At 44.1% G+C, this 20,667-nt stretch overlaps 1 protein-coding gene across 1 annotated transcript in view; it reads left to right on the top strand.

The window, feature by feature from the left end:
- EVC2 (EvC ciliary complex subunit 2) overlaps positions 1-4,264 on the top strand; it is a 316,078-nt gene extending 311,814 nt beyond the window's left edge. The window contains exon 22 of the mRNA XM_082263099.1: positions 3,954-4,264. Coding sequence (XP_082119225.1) covers positions 3,954-4,203 — 250 coding nt within the window. The 3' untranslated portion in view covers positions 4,204-4,264. The remainder of the gene's footprint in view (positions 1-3,953) is intronic.
- The last annotated feature ends 16,403 nt before the right edge of the window (positions 4,265-20,667 follow it).

Genomic DNA, 20,667 nt, shown 5'->3' with positions numbered 1-20,667 from the left:
TAAATAAAAATCCCATAAATATCCTGTAAACAAAAGAAAAAAAGGGAAAAAAGAACATACATTTTATTTAGAAACAGTGTCACGCGTACATGCAATTGTCAGTTAAATTAACGTAGTGCCGTATCGCAAAAAACGACCTGGTTATGAAGGAATCTTCCGATGCGGGTGGTTAAATTAACACTAATTTGTTCAATGTGAACAACAGCTACTCATAAAAAGCAACAAAGGATGCTTAATAAGATTACAAAATTATCAGCCACAAAGTGATTATAACACTATATCTAAAAACGTTAAAATGAATGCAGATCTTTTTATAGTAGCTGTATCTACGTCTGATCTTGAGTATATTATAACCTAAATGAACAAGTTTACAGAATATCCTCGCTTATGAAATAGTTAAAACACTGTGACTAATTGTAATGAAGGAGGCTTGTTACTATCACATTACCTTATGTCCACAAACTAAGCTATTTGATTCCGCCTCTTAATGTTTGGAACGTTCCTGATTAATACCTATGTTTTGTGTTTATGCATCTTGTATGTTCCCGAACTCAAATAATTGAATAAATAAAGAAATTACATAAAAAACACTGTGACTAGAAAACAAAAGGTTAAAAAGGAAAGCAATGACAAAGTACATAGATACTTTAAAGGTAGACCCCCCCCCCTTTTTAAAAAAAAAAACATTTCTGAGGATTATGGATCATAGACAGGCAATCCCCAGATGAATTTCTACTCCCTGTGGCAGGAAATATAGCAGAGAGAAGAGCAGTAATGTGTGGAGACAGATAATTTGATGGTGTGCATGTATTCCATTACATATCTGAGTTTGTGCCTCGCTGTCACATGACTCGTCTACAGCATCCATCAACACTTGTGAATTGGATGCTGCTTTAGGTAATGGAGTAGTAGAAGTAGCTCCAAGATTTTGTTCATGCTGTGATTGCTGTGTGCAGTGGCCCTTGGCGACTCTATCAAGCTGTATAAAAATATCCAAGCTTCAGATGGGTGAAGAAATTTAAAAAAAGGAAGTCTGTTTATAGCGGTTATCCCCATACAGATGTAGTTTTACCCCCTCTACATCATTCTCTGAAACAACATAAGATTATTCTGAAATGTAAAGAGCAAAAGCAAAACTGTAGTCAATCAAAATTAAGCTGTTAAGTTCAACACCTACAATACAATCTGACCGTACAGTCTTCTTTAGATCTACCATCAAAGGCCTGCCTGATTGGATAACAATTGTATAGGTTTGGTAGGTCTAAGATCTAAACTTAAAGTGAAACTCCAAGAAAAATCTATTTTTTTTAATTAAACTTGGACAGGATGGGTCCCCATCTGTACATTGTTTGCCCCCTAAATGCACATATGCTAAGGGTGTAGTGGCAAGGTGTGTTGTTGGAAAGCTGTTCAATATTATTGCCACTGAATCCCACTACAGCCACGCCAAATGTTTTGAGAATAACACAAATATTCATTTTCACAAAGTCTGCTGCTTCAGTGTTTTTAGATCTTTTTGTCAGATGTTACTATGGTATACTGAAGTATAACTACAAGCATTTCATAAGTGTCAAAGGCTTTCATTGACAACTACATTAGGTTTTTACAAAGAGTCAATATTTGCAGTGTTGACCCTTCTTTTTTAAGACCTCTGCAATTCACTGTCAATCTGTATATCAACATCTGGGCCACATCCTGACTGATGGTTGCCCATTCTTGCTTAATCAATGCTTGGAGTTTGTCAGAATTTGTGGGGGTTTTTTTGTTCATCCGCCTCTTAAGAATTGACCACAAATTCTCAATGGGATTAAGGTCTGTTTTATTCCCTAAGTCACTTCGTTATCACTTTTGTCTTATGACAAGGTGCTCCATCATGCTGGAAAAGGCATTGTTTGTCACCAAACTTTTCTTCTTTCTTTGATGGTTGGGAGAAGTTGCTCTCAGAGGATGTTTTTGTACCATTTTTTATTCATGGCTGTGTTCTTAGACAAAATTCTAAGTGAGCCCACTCCCTTGGCTGAGAAGCAACCCCACACATGAATGGTCTCAGGATGCTTTACTGTTGGCATGACACAGGACTGATCGTAGCGCTCAACTTTTCTCCGGACAAGGTTTTTTTCCAGATCTGAAAGAGGATTCATCAGAAAAAATGACTTTGCCCCAGTCCTCAGCAGTGCAATCCCTGTACCTTTTGCAGAATATTGGTCTGTACCTGATGTTTTTCCTTAAAAGAAGTGGTTTCTTTGCTGCCCTTCTTTATGCCATCCTTCAAGTGTCTTCTTCTCACTGTGCATGCAGATGTACTCACATCTGCCTGCTGCCATTCCTGAGCAAGCTCTGCCCTGGTGGTGCCCTGATCCCTCAGCTGAATCAACTGTAGGAGACGGTCCTGGCGATTGCTGAACTTTCTTGGGCGCCCTGAAGCCTTCTTCACAAATGCTGTGGAAATGTTTTTTTATGGGATTAAGTTCATTTTCATGGCAAAGTTTGACTTTGCAATTAATTGGAATTCATCTGATCACTCTTTATAACATTCTGGCCTAAATACAAATTGCCATCGTAAAAACTGAGGCAGCAGACTTTGTGAAAATAATTTTGTGTCATTTTCAAAAATTTTGGCCACATTTGTACACTGCAGACCATTCATTACCACAATGCATGTGTGCAGCCTGTCTCAAGTCTTTTTTTTGCCTAAATCGAATATTGACAGTTTTGCGTTCATTCAGTTTTCACCATTTCTGAAAAAAGGTACAATTAAAAATTGTAAAATTATTTGTTATTTTTACTTCATACAGTTTTCTCTTTTAGATTCTTAAGAATGGTTAAGGTTATATTGTGTTTTGTGTGTGCCAATATTGATTTTAGTGTAATTGTATTGAAAATATAATCTTTAATAAATAATTACTAAAAACTGTCATCGGATTTACTGATTGTTGGCAACCCTGCCATGTAGCCTGGTCAAAATACTCCCAATGTTAACAGTCCTCTTTTTAACATAGGGCTACAAAAAAATGGCCACTGAGCCACATTCTTTGAGGACAACTAATTTGATCATCTCTTTAGCTATCTTCTAACAAGGAGCCATGGTATCCATTTTATTGTAGACCATGTCCTAAAAATAAGGCAGTATGTAAAATTGTAAAAACTGGGAATATTTCAGCCAGCCTTCATGGGTGACAGAAAAGGCCTACAGGTATTACCTTTGCATTTAAACAATATTTTTACAAATGGCACTCTGTATTTTAAACTATCGGGGCTCCTTGTCTGCATGAGCCAGTTTATGCAAAAGGTGATCTTGGCCTGTAATTTTACAGGTCCTGTGTTTTCAGGAAATATATATTTGGGGGAGGGGGGTCCTTACATTTAAACCAGTGAATGGAAAAACTTTAAAAATAGCAAAAATGGTCTAGCAACTTGAGGTGAAAAATGGGGGGCAGTGCCTGTCATCAAAAGGGTTGAAGGCTCATAGTCCTAGTGGATGTTCTTGTCAGAGCTTGTTAGAGAAAGAGAACTCAAGAAATAATCTGTCTTTGCAGCCTGGCTCAATTTGAATATGCAGGTTTAGAATATACTGTTAGCCTTGGTTCACATCTATGTGTGTTGCGTGTAAGGCAGCCTATTCATTTCAATAAGCTGCCCTAGCTGTGGGAAAAGTGAGAACTTGACTGTTTATTTATACCTATGTCTTGATAGTTTCCAACCTTTGTAAATTATATATATTGCACGCGCCATGTAGGCTCCATATTGATGTGGTCATAGCTTGCACAAGGTTTAGGATGTGTAGGGGGCAGGGAGGCAGGAGTGAGGTCCTTGAAAAATTGGTAAAGTCTCACTTGTAGGTTTTGTCCCCCAGCCTTTCACTGCACAGTGAAAGGAGAAAGGAGACACCGATTAGCTTATCTCTCTGTCACTCTTCTGTTATATGAAACTAACCTTGTTGTAATTTGTTTTAGCATCCTGAAGAAAAAGAAGCTGCGTCCAGTGAAGAGAGTCTCATTCTCACACCCGGGAAGTTTTACCAAGCTGCTTCAGTCCAGAGCTGGCTTTGAGCACTTTGGAAGTGTGGAAGCCTTAGATATTCCGGATGTTGAAGAAACCTTGTATGTATTCCGAGTTCCCAATGACTCTCCTAGCCCTCAAAGCAAACCTAAGAAGAAGAGGAGCTTTCTGAACTCCAAGAAGCCAGCTGCTGTTCTAACCTAGGAAGGCCACATTGGTTCAGGCCTGGGGTGGAAACATATTTGAGGAGACAGCAGACTACCAATCATTTCAATATCTAATCACATTTCCTAGCAGGGCTGGTCAAAAGATCTCATAATTCTCATTAGTGACAACCAAAGATCAGTCTTTGTACCTATTGCTAAGCCGGCAATGTTTTAAGGAACTCCTATCTGAAAAAAAAACTGAGCAGTGGAAATCCCTACATACAACTAAATAATAGTTTTAATATTATTGACAGCCACATTTGGTCCTTGAAGGTGTCCAAAGAACTTCAGTACAAAACTCCTCAGGAGTTTGAGGAAGATGTTTTATTTTTTTTACATATTTATTCAATATATCCTAATTTTATAAGCTATGCTATATCAGCACTTTGTAGAAGAGAATCATTACATGCACTGTAAAATGTGTGCTCATTCCAGATATATTCACAATTATTCTATGCATCAATATAAAGAGTGTATACAAAGAGGAGTAACCAATGGCAGCTAGAGGAAGTCACATCAGTGAAAATTAAATTCTGTTTGGTCGCCAGTGATTCTTGCACTTCGCTCTCTGCCTTATTAAAGCCTAGTTGTACTTGTATTTATTTTTAGAGTTATGATGTCAGGCTTACTTCCACAGCATTGTGCTCAAGATTTTGACCACTGATCTCTGTGTAAGGAGATATGTTTGGAACTCCAGTTTTTCCATGCACTCCCTACCTACACAGACACAACTAATGTTCTGCAATCTACAAAACGTACCACAAAGTGAAGTTAAGCCAAAGCAACCAATCATAATTAACTTTACTCATTCAGACCAGTAGAAGATGGAGTTTGTGTTTTTGTGGGTGCTGTATTTTGCTCCTTGCATTTACTTATGGAAAATTCACATAGGCGTTTGGGGCCACTTGCCAAGCTCGCCCAATTAATCGTAATAGAACTACACTACAACCATGGTATTAAATGTAAAATCCCTTGGGATCAGGGAAAAAAGCCAGCCATCAAGGAGGTGGAAGTATTGTCTCCTGAACTCCTGCAATCATCTCTCAGCCCCCTCTAAAAAGCAGTCTATCGAAGATCTCTTTTCAGAGAAGCAGCAAAGGCAGCTGCCCATGTGAACGAGGACTAAACATTTATGTAATGTTTAAAGTGGTAGTAAACTCTGCTTTGTTACTTTGCCTACATGTATATAAACGTTTACCTGTAGGTACATGTTTAGGAGATATGCACATGTTTTACAGCTGGTGAGGTCATGGACGCATGCACACTGTTCTCTAAATTAAATGTGAATGTGCTATCAATCCAGAGCTCTGTGCTCATGACTACCGTGTGTATGCGTGGGAGGGACGGCATTGTGGCCATAACATTCAATTGGCCAGAGCCCGCAAACCCGGAAGGAAGACTGGAGGAAGATGGAAGCCATGGCAGAGATGACAGCACACCGCTGGAGGGCTTCGTTTTAAAGAGAAGTCTTTCATATTGTGCCGGTATGCAGTAAGGCATTAACATGCAGTGGCGGGGGGGGGGGGGTGGGGGCAGATTTTTATTTTTTCAATGTAGACTTTACTTCCACTTTTTTATGCAGTCAGGTCATTGACCTAATGAAATGTTAAAATGGATATCTGCAGGGATGAAATATGTCATCAGCACCCACACTGAGGGATGTATCTCTATTATTGCTGGGAAAGGCTTCATTAATGGATTGAGGCTGGCCATAAAATCAATTATTTATTCTTCAAATAATCCATCTAAAAAGCAGACATGACCAATTAGCTAAGACCAAGAGCTTGCTGCTATTAATACTGAGATTTAATTTTTTATCATTTTTATTCCATCCATGCTTGGGACCATGCAGATTCTTACCAGAAATATTAAGCCCCGATGAAGCAAGCCATTAGAACCCCTGAAAAGTGTCAGCTTGTCTATTTGATGAGAAAATAAATTCTTCATGGTCTCTCAACATTTGGTCTGGTACTCCTTTATTTTTTCTGAACTGTCCAGCTGTGCCCTAAATAAACAGTTTTAAAGGATAAGTTCACTTTTTAGGAAAAAATAATAAATGCATATTTTTTTGCAGGTAAAAAAGGTGCATTTTTTGGAGCCTGTAAAGCATTTCACCAGCGATCTACTGCCATGCAGGTCTCCAGCAGATCTGCCAGTGTATCTGTGTGCCCATACACCCCATATGGGCAATAAATCTGACAGGAAGAGAGAATGAACTACCACGGTGCTCCACAGCTCCACACAATTCCAAACTGCTCACTTTACTGATCGAAGGCAGGTGTGGTGAAGTTCTATCAGCGGGCCCTGGAGATCATTACATATTTTAATTTAACATAGCATTCAAATCTCCTCAGATGATGGGGTGAATTAAACAGCAGCACAGATGACTCAAACAGTGAAGATAGCCAGCCATGAAGTCATGGTCCAACAATCATATTATTACCAAACCTTTGAGGCCTATGTGTAACTAAGTGGTAAACATTAGGAGTATTGATGAGTCAAAACAATAGATTGACTTATGTACAACCAGGGCGCCCATACATGGATTAAAATTCAGTCGCTCCATCCTGAACTGCTGAATTTTGATCCATGTATAGCTGGCTTAACTACTTGCCACCCAGGTCAATTTTGACACTTCGCTCCTACATGTAAAAATACACTTTCTCTTACGTCCTCCGACAGTCGCCGCCTCTTCATATTCGTCACTAATGGGGTTATTGACCTTTGCTCCGTAGGAGTAGCTAGGCAACAGAATATATTAATATCAAAGCTTTTAGCATATCCCACCCCCAGGGGGTGGTCCCCTCAGTCCATACCTCCCTGCTTCCTGCATTTCCAACTCAGTTTCTAATGCCTAGCTCAGGAGTATGCAGGCTGTTCCTGTGCTGGGGCTCTTCGTCTCAGCTTCTTTTCTCTTTTTGATTTTATTTGAAGTTTTTTCTCTTTCTTTTACTTAGCTGTTTATTTTCAGTGTTAGTTAGATTCTTCTGATGAAGATGATCGTGCGGAGCTGGGTCTCAGTCTGGCCACCCTGGATCCCAGGGCTCAGGGCCAGGGGCTTCCCAGCCTGCCATCGAGCGTTCAGCTTAGGTTTTGCCCTGGCATATTGAACGACCCATCCCTGTTCGCTGCAGGAATGCTATCGGTGAGGTGGCTACCTCACTGGACGCCATTGCGGTTTCGCACCGCAGTTCAGCTGCGTCATGCTTGCGACACTCCCTGTCCTCAGTACAGCAGTTTTGGTCGCTGGAGCAGGCTCCCCACGCCATCCGGACGGGTAAGTGTAACTCTATGTGGGGACCTGTCTATATGGGTGTCAGTCTGGGACTGTGTGACCCTGCATGTCTGTGTGGCTGCTGTACTCCCTGTCAGTTCCTGTGTGGACTTGCTGCCTGTGTGTGGGCTGTGAAGGGGGGGGGCTCTCCCGCTCTGCTGGGTGTCATAGTGAAGCAGTCAGATTTTAGGCATGCTGTGCGGCGATCGCTGCGGCGATCCGCCATTTCTTTGGGGCAAAATCATGGTGGCAGGTCCTGTGAGGTACTGCACGGCGTTTTTGGCGCCAAACGCCGCCATTTTGGGCGGTGATCGATCAGGCCACATGTCGGCGCCATGTTCTGTTTGCCCAGGGATTCCTCAGCCGAGCGGTCATGTTTGTGTAGCCTTGCATAGGCTTCATAGGGGCGGTCAGTCTTGCATCACTTCCTTTTGCTCTGGGACAGCGATCGGTGCAGCAGCCTGTGTGATCTCTCCAGGTTTTTATATTTCCTTTTTTCCTGTATTCCTTGCCCAGTTTCTTGTCCCTGTGGGGGTCGGTGTATTCAGTGGGTGCGGTGGGCTTCGCTCGCTCGATCTTAAAGGGGCAGTACCCTTTTATTACTTTTATTACTTTTTTGTTGCGGCATGGATTCTCAGGATTGCAAGTTTCCTCCCACCTTGGTGGGGGGCCAAGGGGCTGCTGCTTCCCCCAAGGGGGCTGATCTGGCCACTAGTGTGGCGAACTTAGCTGCTCAAGTGCAGATGCTGGTGGCTGATCGATCCACCAAATGGCCCAGGGTGTCTATTTCCTCTGATTCAGAGGGCGATGGGGCTGCTATGGCTGGAGTGCCCTTCTCAGGGAGGGTCTCACTCATCCCTAGACCTTGTGGGGTCTGACGGGGAGGCTGAGGGGGAAGGGGTTGATAATTCTCCCCCTGGCTCGTCTGAAGAGCTTGCACTCATGGATGAGTTGGTTGCTTCTATCAAACAAACGCTGCATTTGCAGGATGAACCATGTCCTCCTGCTTTGATGTCCTCTTATGGGACGCAAAGGAAACGCAAAACATCGCAGGTTTTTCCTTGCTCTACGGAATTTCAGCGCGCGGTGAATGAGCAATGGCGCAATTTAAAGAAGCCTTTTGCTTTGCCGAGTAGATTCAAGCTGCGTTATCCCTTTACACCAGCTACTGCTGAGCGTTGGTGTGTGCATCCTCAGGTGGATCACGCGGTGGCGATTTTGAATAAATCAACTGCGATCCCTGCTGAGGATACCCCGGTTTTCCGGGACCCGACGGACAGGAGGTTGGAATCATGCTTATACGGTTGCTGGCTCTATGCTGAAGTCTATTTTTGCTTCCATTATGGCATCCCAGGCTATCGCGGATTGGACGCAGGTGCTCAAGCGCACTCTGGTGGCTGACTCTGCCCCGCCGACAACTTTGGCTATGGTGGATCAGATTCATCAGGGTGTCATGTATTTGTGTGACGCGGACTTGGATTTAGTCCCTTTGGCTGCGTGTCTTTCTAGTGTGGCGGTCTTGAACCGTCGCCTGATATGGCTGAAATGTTGGTCTGTTGATCAATCTTCCCGCAAGACTTTAGCTAATTTGCCCTACGCGGGATCTCGCCTTTTTGGCGAATCTCTGGATACTCTGATAAAGGGTATTTCTGGGGGTAAGAGCACTCTCTTGCCCCAATCTCACAAGAATAAGTTTGTTCGTGGTAAGAAGAATGCCTCGTTTAGGCCCTCTCAGGGGTTCTTTCGTGCCTTTCGGTCGCACTATAAGGGCAAGCCCTTCAAAGGCCAAGGCTCCCAGAAGAAGCCGTGGACGGGTAAGCAGAAGTCCGGCCAGTCCGGATCCGCTGCCCATAACAATGCGGCCTGAAGGGGCGCCCTCACCCGTTTCTGGGGTGGGGGGACGTTTGCTCGGTTTTCTTCAACCCTGGCTGGACCGCGTTCGGGACAGGTGGGTTCAGGAAATCGTTCGATCTGGATACAAGATCGAGTTTCTCTCTCAGCCGGCGAGCAGATTTTTCCCCTCAAACCTTCAGCTGACTCCGGAGCGCTTGCAGGATCTGCACCTGGCGGTGCGGGACCTGCGGGCCCAGGGAGTGGTGGTTCCGGTGCCTCATCGGGACAGATTTCGAGGGTTCTATTCCAATCTGTTCACTGTGCCCAGAAAGGAGGGCAAGGTACGTCCGATTCTGGACTTGAAAGCTCTGAACCGCTTTGTGCGGGTTCGCAAGTTCCGCATGGAATCCCTGCGATCAGTGGTGGCTGCCCTGGTTCCGGGGGAATTCATGGCCTCCATCGACTTGAAGGATGCGTACCTTCACATCCCCATTTTCGAGGGTCACCAGAGGCACCTTAGATTTGCCATTGCGGAGGATCATTATCAATTCGTGGCGTTGCCCTTTGGTCTCGCTTCGGCTCCGCGGGTTTTCACCAAGGTGCTTGCGCCGGTTCTGGCCTTATTGAGGGCCCAGGGCTTTTCTGTCCTGGGGTATCTGGACGATATCCTGATTCGGTCCGCGACCAGTCAGGGCCTGGTGAACGACCTGTCCATCACGATGCAGACTCTCCAGGAATTCGGCTGGACGATAAATTTTCCAAAGTCAACGTTGTGTCCGTCAGTTCGTCTTCACTACCTGGGGATGATTCTGGACTCGGTTCAAGCGAAGGTCTTCCTGCCGGAAGATAAGCTTCGGACACTTCAGTGCGAAGTCAGGTCCCTCAGGGACAATCAGTGCTCGTCCCTCCGGACGTGTATGAGGTGTCTGGGATTGATGGTTTCGGCCTTCGAGGCAATTCCCTTCGCCCAGTTTCACACACGGGAGCTTCAGGCGGAGGTCCTGTCCAAGTGGGACGGGCGTCCGCAATCTCTGGATCTGCGCCTTTCGTTGAGCCATCTCACCCGAAGGGGTCTTTTGTGGTGGCTACAGTCCCCGACGGTGTCGGGGGGCAAGTCCTTTCGTCCTTTGTCGTGGACGGTGATCACCACGGATGCCAGCCTGTCGGGCTGGGGTGGTGTTCTGGGCGTTCTGTCCGCCCAGGGAACTTGGTCGAAGGAGGAATCCTCCCTTCCGATCAACATTCTGGAATTGCGAGCGATAAATCTCTGTCTTCTGCGTTGGACGGACAGGCTTCAGGGCCGTCCAGTTCGGGTACAGACGGACAATGCCACAGCGGTGGCCTACATCAACCACCAAGGAGGCACCAGGAGTGCCCGGGCGGCTCGGGAAGTAGCCGACATTCTGTCTTGGGCCGAGACGCACGTCCCGGCGATATCTGCAGTTCACATTCCGGGGGTGCAGAACTGGCAGGCGGATTATCTGGACCAGGGAGAATGGTCCCTTCACCCGGATGTCTTCCAGATGTTGTGCGCGAAGTGGGGGTCCCCAGATGTGGACCTGTTCGCGTCTCGTCTAAACAACAAGGTGGAAAGGTTCGTGGCAAGGACGCGCGATCCTCGGGCAGACGCCTCAGACGCGTTAGTGGCACCCTGGCATCAGTATCGCCTGATGTATGCCTTTCCACCGATTCAGCTGCTGTCCAGGCTCCTTCGCAGGTTGGCCTCGGAACCGCACACAGTGATTCTGGTGGCACCGGACTGGCCTCGCCGGTCTTGGTACGCAGACCTCGTGAATCTGGCGGTCGACGCTCCGTGGCGTCTGCCACTTCGAGAAGATCTCCTGTCTCAAGGACCGGTATTCCATCCTGCTTTACAGTCGCTGGCTTTAACGGCCTGGCTGTGGAAAGCCAGGTCCTGAAGGATAGGGGTCTTTCCCCTGAGGTCATTCCCACTTTGATCAAGGCTAGGAAGGCCTCTTCGGGGAAGATTTACTACCGTACTTGGAAGGCTTGCTTTGCCTGGTGTGAGTCCAGGGGGTATTCCCCTCGCTCGTACTCGGTGTCGAGAGTGTTGGCTTTCCTTCAAACGGGCGTGGACCAGCGTTTGGCGTTGGCCACGATTAAGGGTCAGATTTCTGCGCTGGCCGTTCTCTTTCAACGCCCTGTGGCGTCTAACTCTTTGGTTTGCACCTTTGTTCAAGGGGTGCGACATTTGTTCCCTCCTAGGAGGGAGCCTTTGCCTCCATGGGATTTGAACCTTGTTCTGCCCGTGTTGCAACATGCTCCTTTTGAAAATATCAGGGAGATCTTGTTGTCTCTGTTGTCCAAGAAGGTTTCCTTCTTGGTGGCGATCACTTCGGCTCGCAGGGTGTCGGAGCTGGCGGCCTTGTCCTGCAAATCTCCGTATTTGGTGATTCACTTGGATAAGGTGGTCTTGCGACCTAACCCGTCTTTTCTTCCGAAGAGGATCTCGGAATTTCACCTCAATGAGGATATTGTTCTACCTTCGCTTTGCGCGAAGCCTAAGCATCCGAAGGAGGTGGCTTTGCATTCCTTGGATGTTGTTAGGGCGATCAGGGTTTACCTGTCATCTACTAAATCCTTTCGCAAGTCGGATTCTCTCTTTGTCCTTCCTGAGGGACCTCGGAAGGGCATGGCGGCGTCGGCTGCGACCATCGCCAAATGGATCAGACAGATTGTGCAAGCCTATGCTTTGAAGGGGAAGGTTCCTCCTTTTCCTGTGAAGGTGCACTCTACCAGGTCTCGGAGTACGTCTTGGGCCTATCGTCATCAGGCTTCTGTGGCCCAGGTTTGTAAGGCGGCGACTTGGTCGTCCGTTCACACCTTTTCAAAATTTTACAAAGTGGATGTTCAGGCATCGGCAGATGCTTCCTTTGGCCGTAAAGTTCTTAGTGCGGCGGTGCCTTAGGGTCCCTTGTTTGGGTCCTTGGCTGTTGGGGTGTTTTTACCCCTAGGTTACTTGTTCTTTCCTGGGTTGTTGCTCCTGTTGAGCACGTTTTCCTGTTGCCCAGTTGGTTCTCTTGCTTTGGTAAGGTGCTTTTCTCTGATGTGGGTACTGCGTTGCTTTAGGCGCGGCTGCTTTTTTCCCACCCCTCATGTCTACACTGCTATGGGACGTCCCCATTAGTGACGAATATGAAGAGGCGGCGACTGTCGGAGGACGTAAGAGAAAACTGAATTTTTGTAAAATCTTACCTGTAAAATTCCTTTCTCTGAGTCCTCCGACAGTCGCCGCCCCCGCTCCTCTTTTGGGGTTTGTTTATGTACTCTACTGCTATGCTACTGAAACGGAGTTGGAAATGCAGGAAGCAGGGAGGTATGGACTGAGGGGACCACCCCCTGGGGGTGGGATATGCTAAAAGCTTTGATATTAATATATTCTGTTGCCTAGCTACTCCTACGGAGCAAAGGTCAATAACCCCATTAGTACACGAATATGAAGAGGCGGCGACTGTCGGAGGACTCAGAGAAAGGAATTTTACAGGTAAGATTTTACAAAAATTCTGTTTTTTGTTTTTGCAAGAAAATTACTTTGAACCCGCAAACATTATATATATATATATTTTTTTTTTTTTTCAACAGAAGCCCTATAGCATAAAATGGTGGGTGTTGCAAATTTTTTATGTCACAGCGGTTTTTGAAAAAAACACTTTCATGAATAGAAAAAAAAAAAAAACACTAAAGTTAGCCTAATTGTTTTGTATAATGTGAAAGATGATAATGTGAAAGATGATAAGCCGAGTACATAGATACCGAACATGTCACGCTTTAAAATTGCATCTGCCATGGAATGGCCCAAAACTACTGTGCTTAAAATTCTCCATTGGCAATGCTTTAAACACCTTTACAGTTTACCATATTAGAGTTGCCGCCTAATTAGCCACTCGGATCACTTCTCAATGAAAGAGATTCGCCGGCTGAAAACAAGGATACCAGAATGATGCCTGTAGGTGCAGGCATAATTTCAGTATAACCACTGAAATCGGAGGACATCCATGGATGTCCTCCTGGCAGGAAGTGGTTAAGGATGCTTTGGTCCAGTCATGTGATTTCCCCAGTGGCCAGTTTCAGGGGAGAGGAAAGAGGGCCAACAACATCTGCAGAGTCTGGGCCGTAACATTACCCAGAGACTTACTATGGGGCATTTGATGTCAACTGTTCCTCCTCTCACCTGAAGCCAGAACTGATCGCATGACCAGACTGGAGAACTTTTAAAATGAGTATACGCATCTTTCCTTTACAGGGTATAAGGCTCAGAATGGAGGTGGTAGCAGGTTTAAGCTTAGTTAGTTTCTGACCGGACTTCCACTTAAGGCTGGGTTTACACATACAGTATGTGGCCACAGTTTTAGTGTGGGAGTCCGGTGCTGTTCTATTCATTTGGTTCAGGTGCAAATATTTACCTGAAACTGTACCTGAACTGGACCCAAAATCGCACAGGACCCTTTTTAAAACCGCACCACACTCACCCCACTTGTGTGAACCGACTCCATTAAATGCCAGTCCGATAAACATTTAAGCGAATTGGATGCGGTTAAAAACGCATCCAATTCGCATATATGTGAACTGAGCCAAAGTGTTTGTATTATCTTATGTAAGTAAATGCTTTATGCATAGTTTTTTTAAGAGCAGTTCATGAACTCGGGGTATATAGTGAGAAGTTGAAAAGTATGACCAATAAAATAAAGGACATCTCTCAGCCTTAAACTTTGATAGTACAGTCTTTGGCTGCTGACATGATTCAGTTTGAAAGGCCATTCAAGCTGCTCGGGAATCGAAATACAGTACGTTGCCAGTGTTGTTTTGTATCCTGGCGTGATTTTCACAGCAGTGCTTCTGCTTTGAAGTATAATAATTTTCTTCTGAAATTTTGTTTGTGGCAGCGATCTTCCTTTCATCAAGGCACAATGCAGCAAAATGACTAGCAACAGTCAAACTACGTCATCTCCAGTTTCGTACTTTAGAACCAAACATACAGTGGGTACGGAAAGTATTCAGACCCCCTTAAATTTTTCACTCTTTGTTATATTGCAGCCATTTGCTAAAATCATTTAAGTTCATTCTTCTTCCTCATGAATGTACACATAGCACCCCATACTGACAGAAAAACACAGAATTGTTGACATTGTTGCAAATTTATTAAAAAAGAAAAACTGAAATATCACATGTTCCTAAGTATTTAGACCCTTTGCTCAGTATTTAGTAGAAGCCCCCTTTTGATCCAATACAGCCAGGAGTCTTTTTGGGAAAGATGCAACAAGTCTTTCACACCTGCATTTGGGGATCCTCTGCCATTCCTCCTTGAAGATCCTCTCCAGTTCTGTCAGGTTGGATGGTAAACGTTGGTGGACAGCCATTTTTAGGTCTCTCCAGAGATGCTCAATTGGGTTTAAGTCAGGGCTCTGGCTGGGCCATTCAAGAACAGTCACGGAGTTGTTGTGAAGCCACTCCTTCATTATTTTAGCTGTGTGCTTAGGGTCATTGTCTTGTTGGAAGGTAAACCTTCGGCCCAGTCTTAGGTCCAGAGCACTCTGGAGAAGGTTTTTGTCCAGGATATCCCTGTACTTGGCCGCATTCATCTTTCCCTCGATTGCAACCAGTCGTCCTGTCCCTGCAGCTGAAAAACACCCCCACAACATGATGCTGCCACCACCATGCTTCACTGTTGGGACTGTATTGCACAGGTGATGACCAGTGCCTGGTTTTCTCCACACATACCGCTTATAATTAAGGCCAAAAAGTTCTATTTTGGTCTCATCAGACCAGAGAATCTTATTTCTCACCATCTTGGAGTCCTTCAGGTGTTTTTTTAGCAAACTCCATGCGGGCTTTCATGTGTCTTACACTGAGGAGAGGCTTCCGTCGGGCCACTCTGCCATAAAGCCCCGACTGGTGGAGAGCTGCAGTGATAGTTGACTTTCTACAACTTTCTCCCATCTCCTGACTGCATCTCTGGAGCTCAGCCACAGTGATCTTTGGGTTCTTCTTTACCTCTCTCACCAAGGCTCTTCTCCCCCGATAGCTCAGCTCTAGGAAGGGTTCTGGTCGTCCCAAACGTTTTCCATTTGAGGATTATGGAGGCCACTGTGCTCTTAGGAACCTTAAGTGCAGCAGAAATCTTTTTGTAACCTTGGCCAGATCTGTGCCTTGCCACAATTCTGTCTCTGAGCTCTTCAGGCAGTTCCTTTGACCTCATGATTCTCATTTGCTCTGACATGCATTGTGATCTGGAAGGTCTTATATAGACGGGTGTGTGGCTTTCCTAATCAAGTCCAATCTGTATAATCAAACACAGCTGGACTCAAATGAAGGTGTAGAACCATCTCAAGGATGATCAGAAGAAATGGAAAGCACCTGAGTTAAATATATGAGTGTCACAGCAAAGGGTCTGAATACTTAGGACCATGTGATATTTCAGTTTTTCTTTTTTAATAAATCTGCAACAATGTCAACAATTCTGTGTTTTTCTGACAGTATGGGGTGCTATGTGTACATTCACGAGGAAGAAGAATGAACTTAAATGATTTTAGCAAATGGCTGCAATATAACAAAGAGTGAAAAATTTAAGGGGGTCTGAATACTTTCGGTACCCACTGTACACTTGAAGTCTTATTTATATCATGTGGCTTATGATCCATATGTGGGTGTCAGCCACCTCTGATGTGATTCCCAGCAGCCTCTTAGCTCCTGTATATCTGAATACCTGCCATACTACTGAATAGTGTACACATTAAATCATAAAAAAATAGTACCTGCAATGGGCATGTGAGCATCAGAACTGGGCCACAGAGCAATGGAAGAAGGTGGTCTGGTCAGAAGAATCACTTTGTTTTTTTTTTACATCTTATGGATGGCTGGTTGTGTCACTTACCTGGGGAAGAGATGGCATCAGTATGCAGTATGGGAAGAAGGCAAGCTGGCGGAGGCAGTGTAATGCTTTGGGCAATGTTGGGAAAACTGCTGGGAAACCTTGGGTTCTGCCATTCTTGTGGATGTTACTTGACACGTACCTAACCATTGTTGCTGACCAAGTACACCCCTTAATGGAAACAGAATTCCCTGAAGGCAGTGGCCTCTTTCAGCAGGATAATGCACCCTGCCACACTGTACAAATAGTTCAAGAATGGCTTGAGGCACACGAGTTTAAGGTGTGGATTTGTGGCCAAATTCTCCAGATCTCAATCCAATCAAGCATCTGTGGGCTGTGCTGGAAAAATGAGTCCGATCCATAGAGGCCCAACTTAAAGGATCTGCTACTGACCGCTTGGTGTTCGACACCACAGCATGCCTTCAGAGGGGTCAGGGCTGTTTTAGTGGCAAAAGGGAGACCAAGTTTGTATGAGGTGGATATTCCTAAAGTTATTGTCAGGAACCATGAATCAGACAGAAAATGCCAAAAAAACACACCTTTAATATAATAGTGAAAATTGTACAGATCAGAAACGTAAGCCGGGGTTCATAAGCCCAAACAGGTAGTAACCAGTAATCAGAGAGCCAGAAATCAACGTAGTCAGAAGCAGAAGGTTTGGGATTAGGAACCAGAATGGACCTCAGCGGGGCAGAGTCTTAAAGCAGGAACACAGCAGAGATGCAGCAGGCACAAAAGGAATGAACAAGGTGGTTTAAATAGCCAGAAGGGACTGCTTTTTGGCTGGACTGATGAGGCAGGAAATGGTATCCAGATGAGTCACTGTGGAAACAATGAGTGGCTGGTAAATAACCGACAGCTGAGAAGCCTTGAGCACTGAGAAGAGAGCTGCTAAAAGCCCGGCCCTGACAGTTATGGCTGATTTATATACTGTATGTCATCAGTTATAGCTGATGATAGACATACATACAAACAGTGGGGGAAAAATTATTTGATCCCCTGCAGATTTTGTAAGTTCGCCCACTTACAAAGAAATGAAGGGTCTATATTTTTTATCATAGGTGTATTTTACATGATAGAGACAGAATATCAACAAAAAATCCAGAAAAAAAACACATACAAATGTTATAAATTGAGTTGCAGTTCAGTGAGTAAAATAAGCATTTGATCCCCAAGCAAAGCATAACTTATTTCTTATTGGAAAACCCTTGTCAGCAAGCACAAAGGTAAGATGTTTCTTGTAGTTGGTTACCAGGTTTGCACACATCTCAGGAGAGATTTTGGTCCACTCTTCTTTACATATCTTCTCTAAATCCTTAGGTTTCTAGGCTGTCCCTTGGTTTCAGTTCTATTGTCTATAGGATTAGGTCTTGAGACAGACAAGGCCACTCCATGATGTTAATGTGCTTCTTCTTGAGCCACTGCTTTGTTGCCTTGGCGGTATGTTTTTGGGTCATTGTCATGCTGGAAGACCTATCCATGACCCATCTTCAGTGTTTTGGCTGAGGGAAGAAGGTTCTCATCCAAGATTTTACAATTTATGACCCTGTCTATTGGCCCCTGAATGCGGCCAAATGATCCACCAAATGATTTGGACCAGTGCATGAAGCGAGGTCCATAATGACATGGTTGAGCGAACTTGGGGTGGAGGAACTTGACTGGCCTGCACAGGGTTCCGACCTCAACCTGACAGAACACCTTTGGGAGGATTTAGAGCAGAGACTATGAGCCAGGCCTTCTAATCCAACATCAGTGCCTGACCTCACAAATGTGCTTCTGGAAGAATGGTCAAACATTCCCATAGACACACTCCTAAACCTTGTGGACAGCTTTTACAGAAGAGTTGAAGCTGTTATAGCTGCAAAGGGTGGGCCAACGCAATATTAAACCCTACAAACTAAGACTGGTATACCATTGAAGTTCATGTGCGTGTAGAGGCAGACGTCCCAATACTTTTGGTAATATAGTGTATATATACAGTGTATGGAAGTGAAGATTTTTGTTTGTGCAGATAAATATGCATAATTACACATATCCCCAAATAATACATTTATATCAAATAGAGCTAAATTGGAGATCAAGAGTACCGAATCAGGATACATCCAGTAGATACATTTAATTATTTTATAAAGAATGAGTTTCTTTCAGCTAAAAAGTAATCATGCTTTTGGATAGAAAAGTGTATAATAATAATATGGACTATGTCATAATAAAATGTTAATATGGAATATACAATATTATATTAAAAGGGAATTTTTCATATTCAAGTGAATGAACATTTTTTTTTTGTCCTGACCATATTACAAAAAGAAAAAAAAAAATATAAAGCCACTAAAAACACAATGTGAAGTCACAATAATGTCAATGATATTTTCATAAAGCAAAAAATACATGCTACCTGTGTAATGGGGACAGGTAGCATGACATCTGTCAGTATAGTCTGTACCCTACTACATAGTGGTGCTGTGGGTATTCCTTGTCTAGAAAACGGGAGCAACAACCTACTCTGTCTGGGCTGAAGTATCTCACCAGTTTCTTTTTAGCAGCTCAGAAATTGGGTTCTTAGTGTAAATGTAATTCTTGGGTTGGATTCACACCTATGCATTGCAGCAATGCACACTCTTGGGCCACAGTGCCAGTCATTCTGAATGTCACTCCAATGCACCTTAAAAATCGTTCATGTCCTTTTTTGTCTCTTCTGGTGAGTTGGCAGCCCATTTATTTGAATGGATTGCCTTAACACATTGCACATTAATGCACTGGAGTGGTCAGGTGTGAATTCAGCCCACAGATCCTTTCCACTATCATAGAAAACTAGTGCTGTCTAGTAATCACTAAAGTAGTTCTAGTTCTATTAGCATTAATAACATCACAATCACATGTACTGTATTATATCATTGCATAATTGTTAGTGCTCTTGTACATAAATACAATAAAACTCTAATACAAATTTTTGTAAAAAAATGTTTTGTTTTTTTTTTGTTTGTTTTTTTTTGCAGAACTACCTTATCAGGTGACATAAAATGGTGACAGTTTACACTGTTGTGAAAAGAACTAATTAGCACCAACCCAAGGTGTTCAATTAAAGCTGAACTCTGGGATAAGTTAATATTGTGTAAATACAAGAGGAAGGTGTGTTTTGTGTATTTCTTCCAGATATCTGCAGTAATCCTGTGTGAAACTTTACCTCTGTGCAGCAGCTTCCTGGAACAAAGACCGTCCGCTGCTGCTCTCTCTCCTTTTGCAAGGTGATGGCCCTGTCTCCGCCCCCTCCTGGAGTCTTCTGTAGTGGTTGGGCCTGTTGAGTCCCTCCCACATCTCTATTCTCTGTGCATGATATATACTGTCAAGCATCTGTGGCAGTGAGCTCTTGTAGATCACCAACTTGGGGCTCCCCAGGGCGCAGAGTTTAAGCCCCAGCCTGCTTCTTCACCCCTGATGGTGAGGATGGACTTGCAGCTAGCTGGAAGCAGGTCGAAGTCCAAAGGTATGCCCAGGTAAGGATGCAGAGACCACTCACGTGTGCAGAGTACAAGCAGCAGGTGACAAAAGAAAATCCAGGAGACAACATGAGGTTAAGATTGGCAGCGAACAAGCACAGGTGGTAAATAAAGCCGGGGTCGGTACTTGGGTAGTCAGGCACAGGATACACAAGGAACAAGCAAATGAGAGCTCAGAGAATTCCAAAGTTGCTCAGGCAATGTGGGTTGCACTGAACATATCTTATATGAACAAGCAAACTAGGAGGCGGGCCAGGAGGTGATGGAAGGAAAGGAATTAAAAGCACACAGAATAGCAGGCGACGCCTATGGAATGTATAGGCAGGAAACTGCAGGCTAACTTGTGACATGTACAGCACAGTGATGTCACTGCTACTTTTACAAGGTAATATTTGGGTTTGTGAAGATTTTTAATGCACACACCGTAGATGCATATCCTTTGTGGCCATTGACAAATATATTTAAATTGAAACTGTTTGCGCATGCAGTTCAGCTTTAAATTATCGTAAATAGGCATTCGGAGCCAATTGATAATTACAACTATTGGGGACACTACAAGTAGAAAAAAAATCTTTCCTGACCCAAAAAAACTTTCCTGTCTGATCAATTCTCTGGCTGAAAGTTGAAAACTGCTTTAGCAGGTAATTCAGAGCATAACTTTAGCTGCAAGAAGAGGTCTGCACAGAACTGGCAGGCACAGAGGATTCTGACACTGCCATAGAGGACAAAACATGAGCATATTTTATTTTTAATGAGCATCGTCAGTATTTATCCAATTTTGGTTTATGAATATTTAGATAGTCACACTGCTCCTCAGCTGCTAGCAAAATGTGTACCTTGTCTATGGGCAAGCATTTAATTAAATATGGAAAGTGAAGAGATTGTTGTGCAATACAGAATGCTTTTTATACTTATATGGGAATTATTCAAATCATTAATCAAAGAAAATCAAAATGTAACACTAGT

The sequence above is a fragment of the Pelophylax lessonae genome (genome assembly GCF_965119305.1).
Source record: "Pelophylax lessonae genome assembly, chromosome: 1".
Lineage (NCBI taxonomy): Eukaryota > Metazoa > Chordata > Amphibia > Anura > Ranidae > Pelophylax > Pelophylax lessonae.
This window is presented reverse-complemented; position numbering and strand designations above follow the sequence as displayed.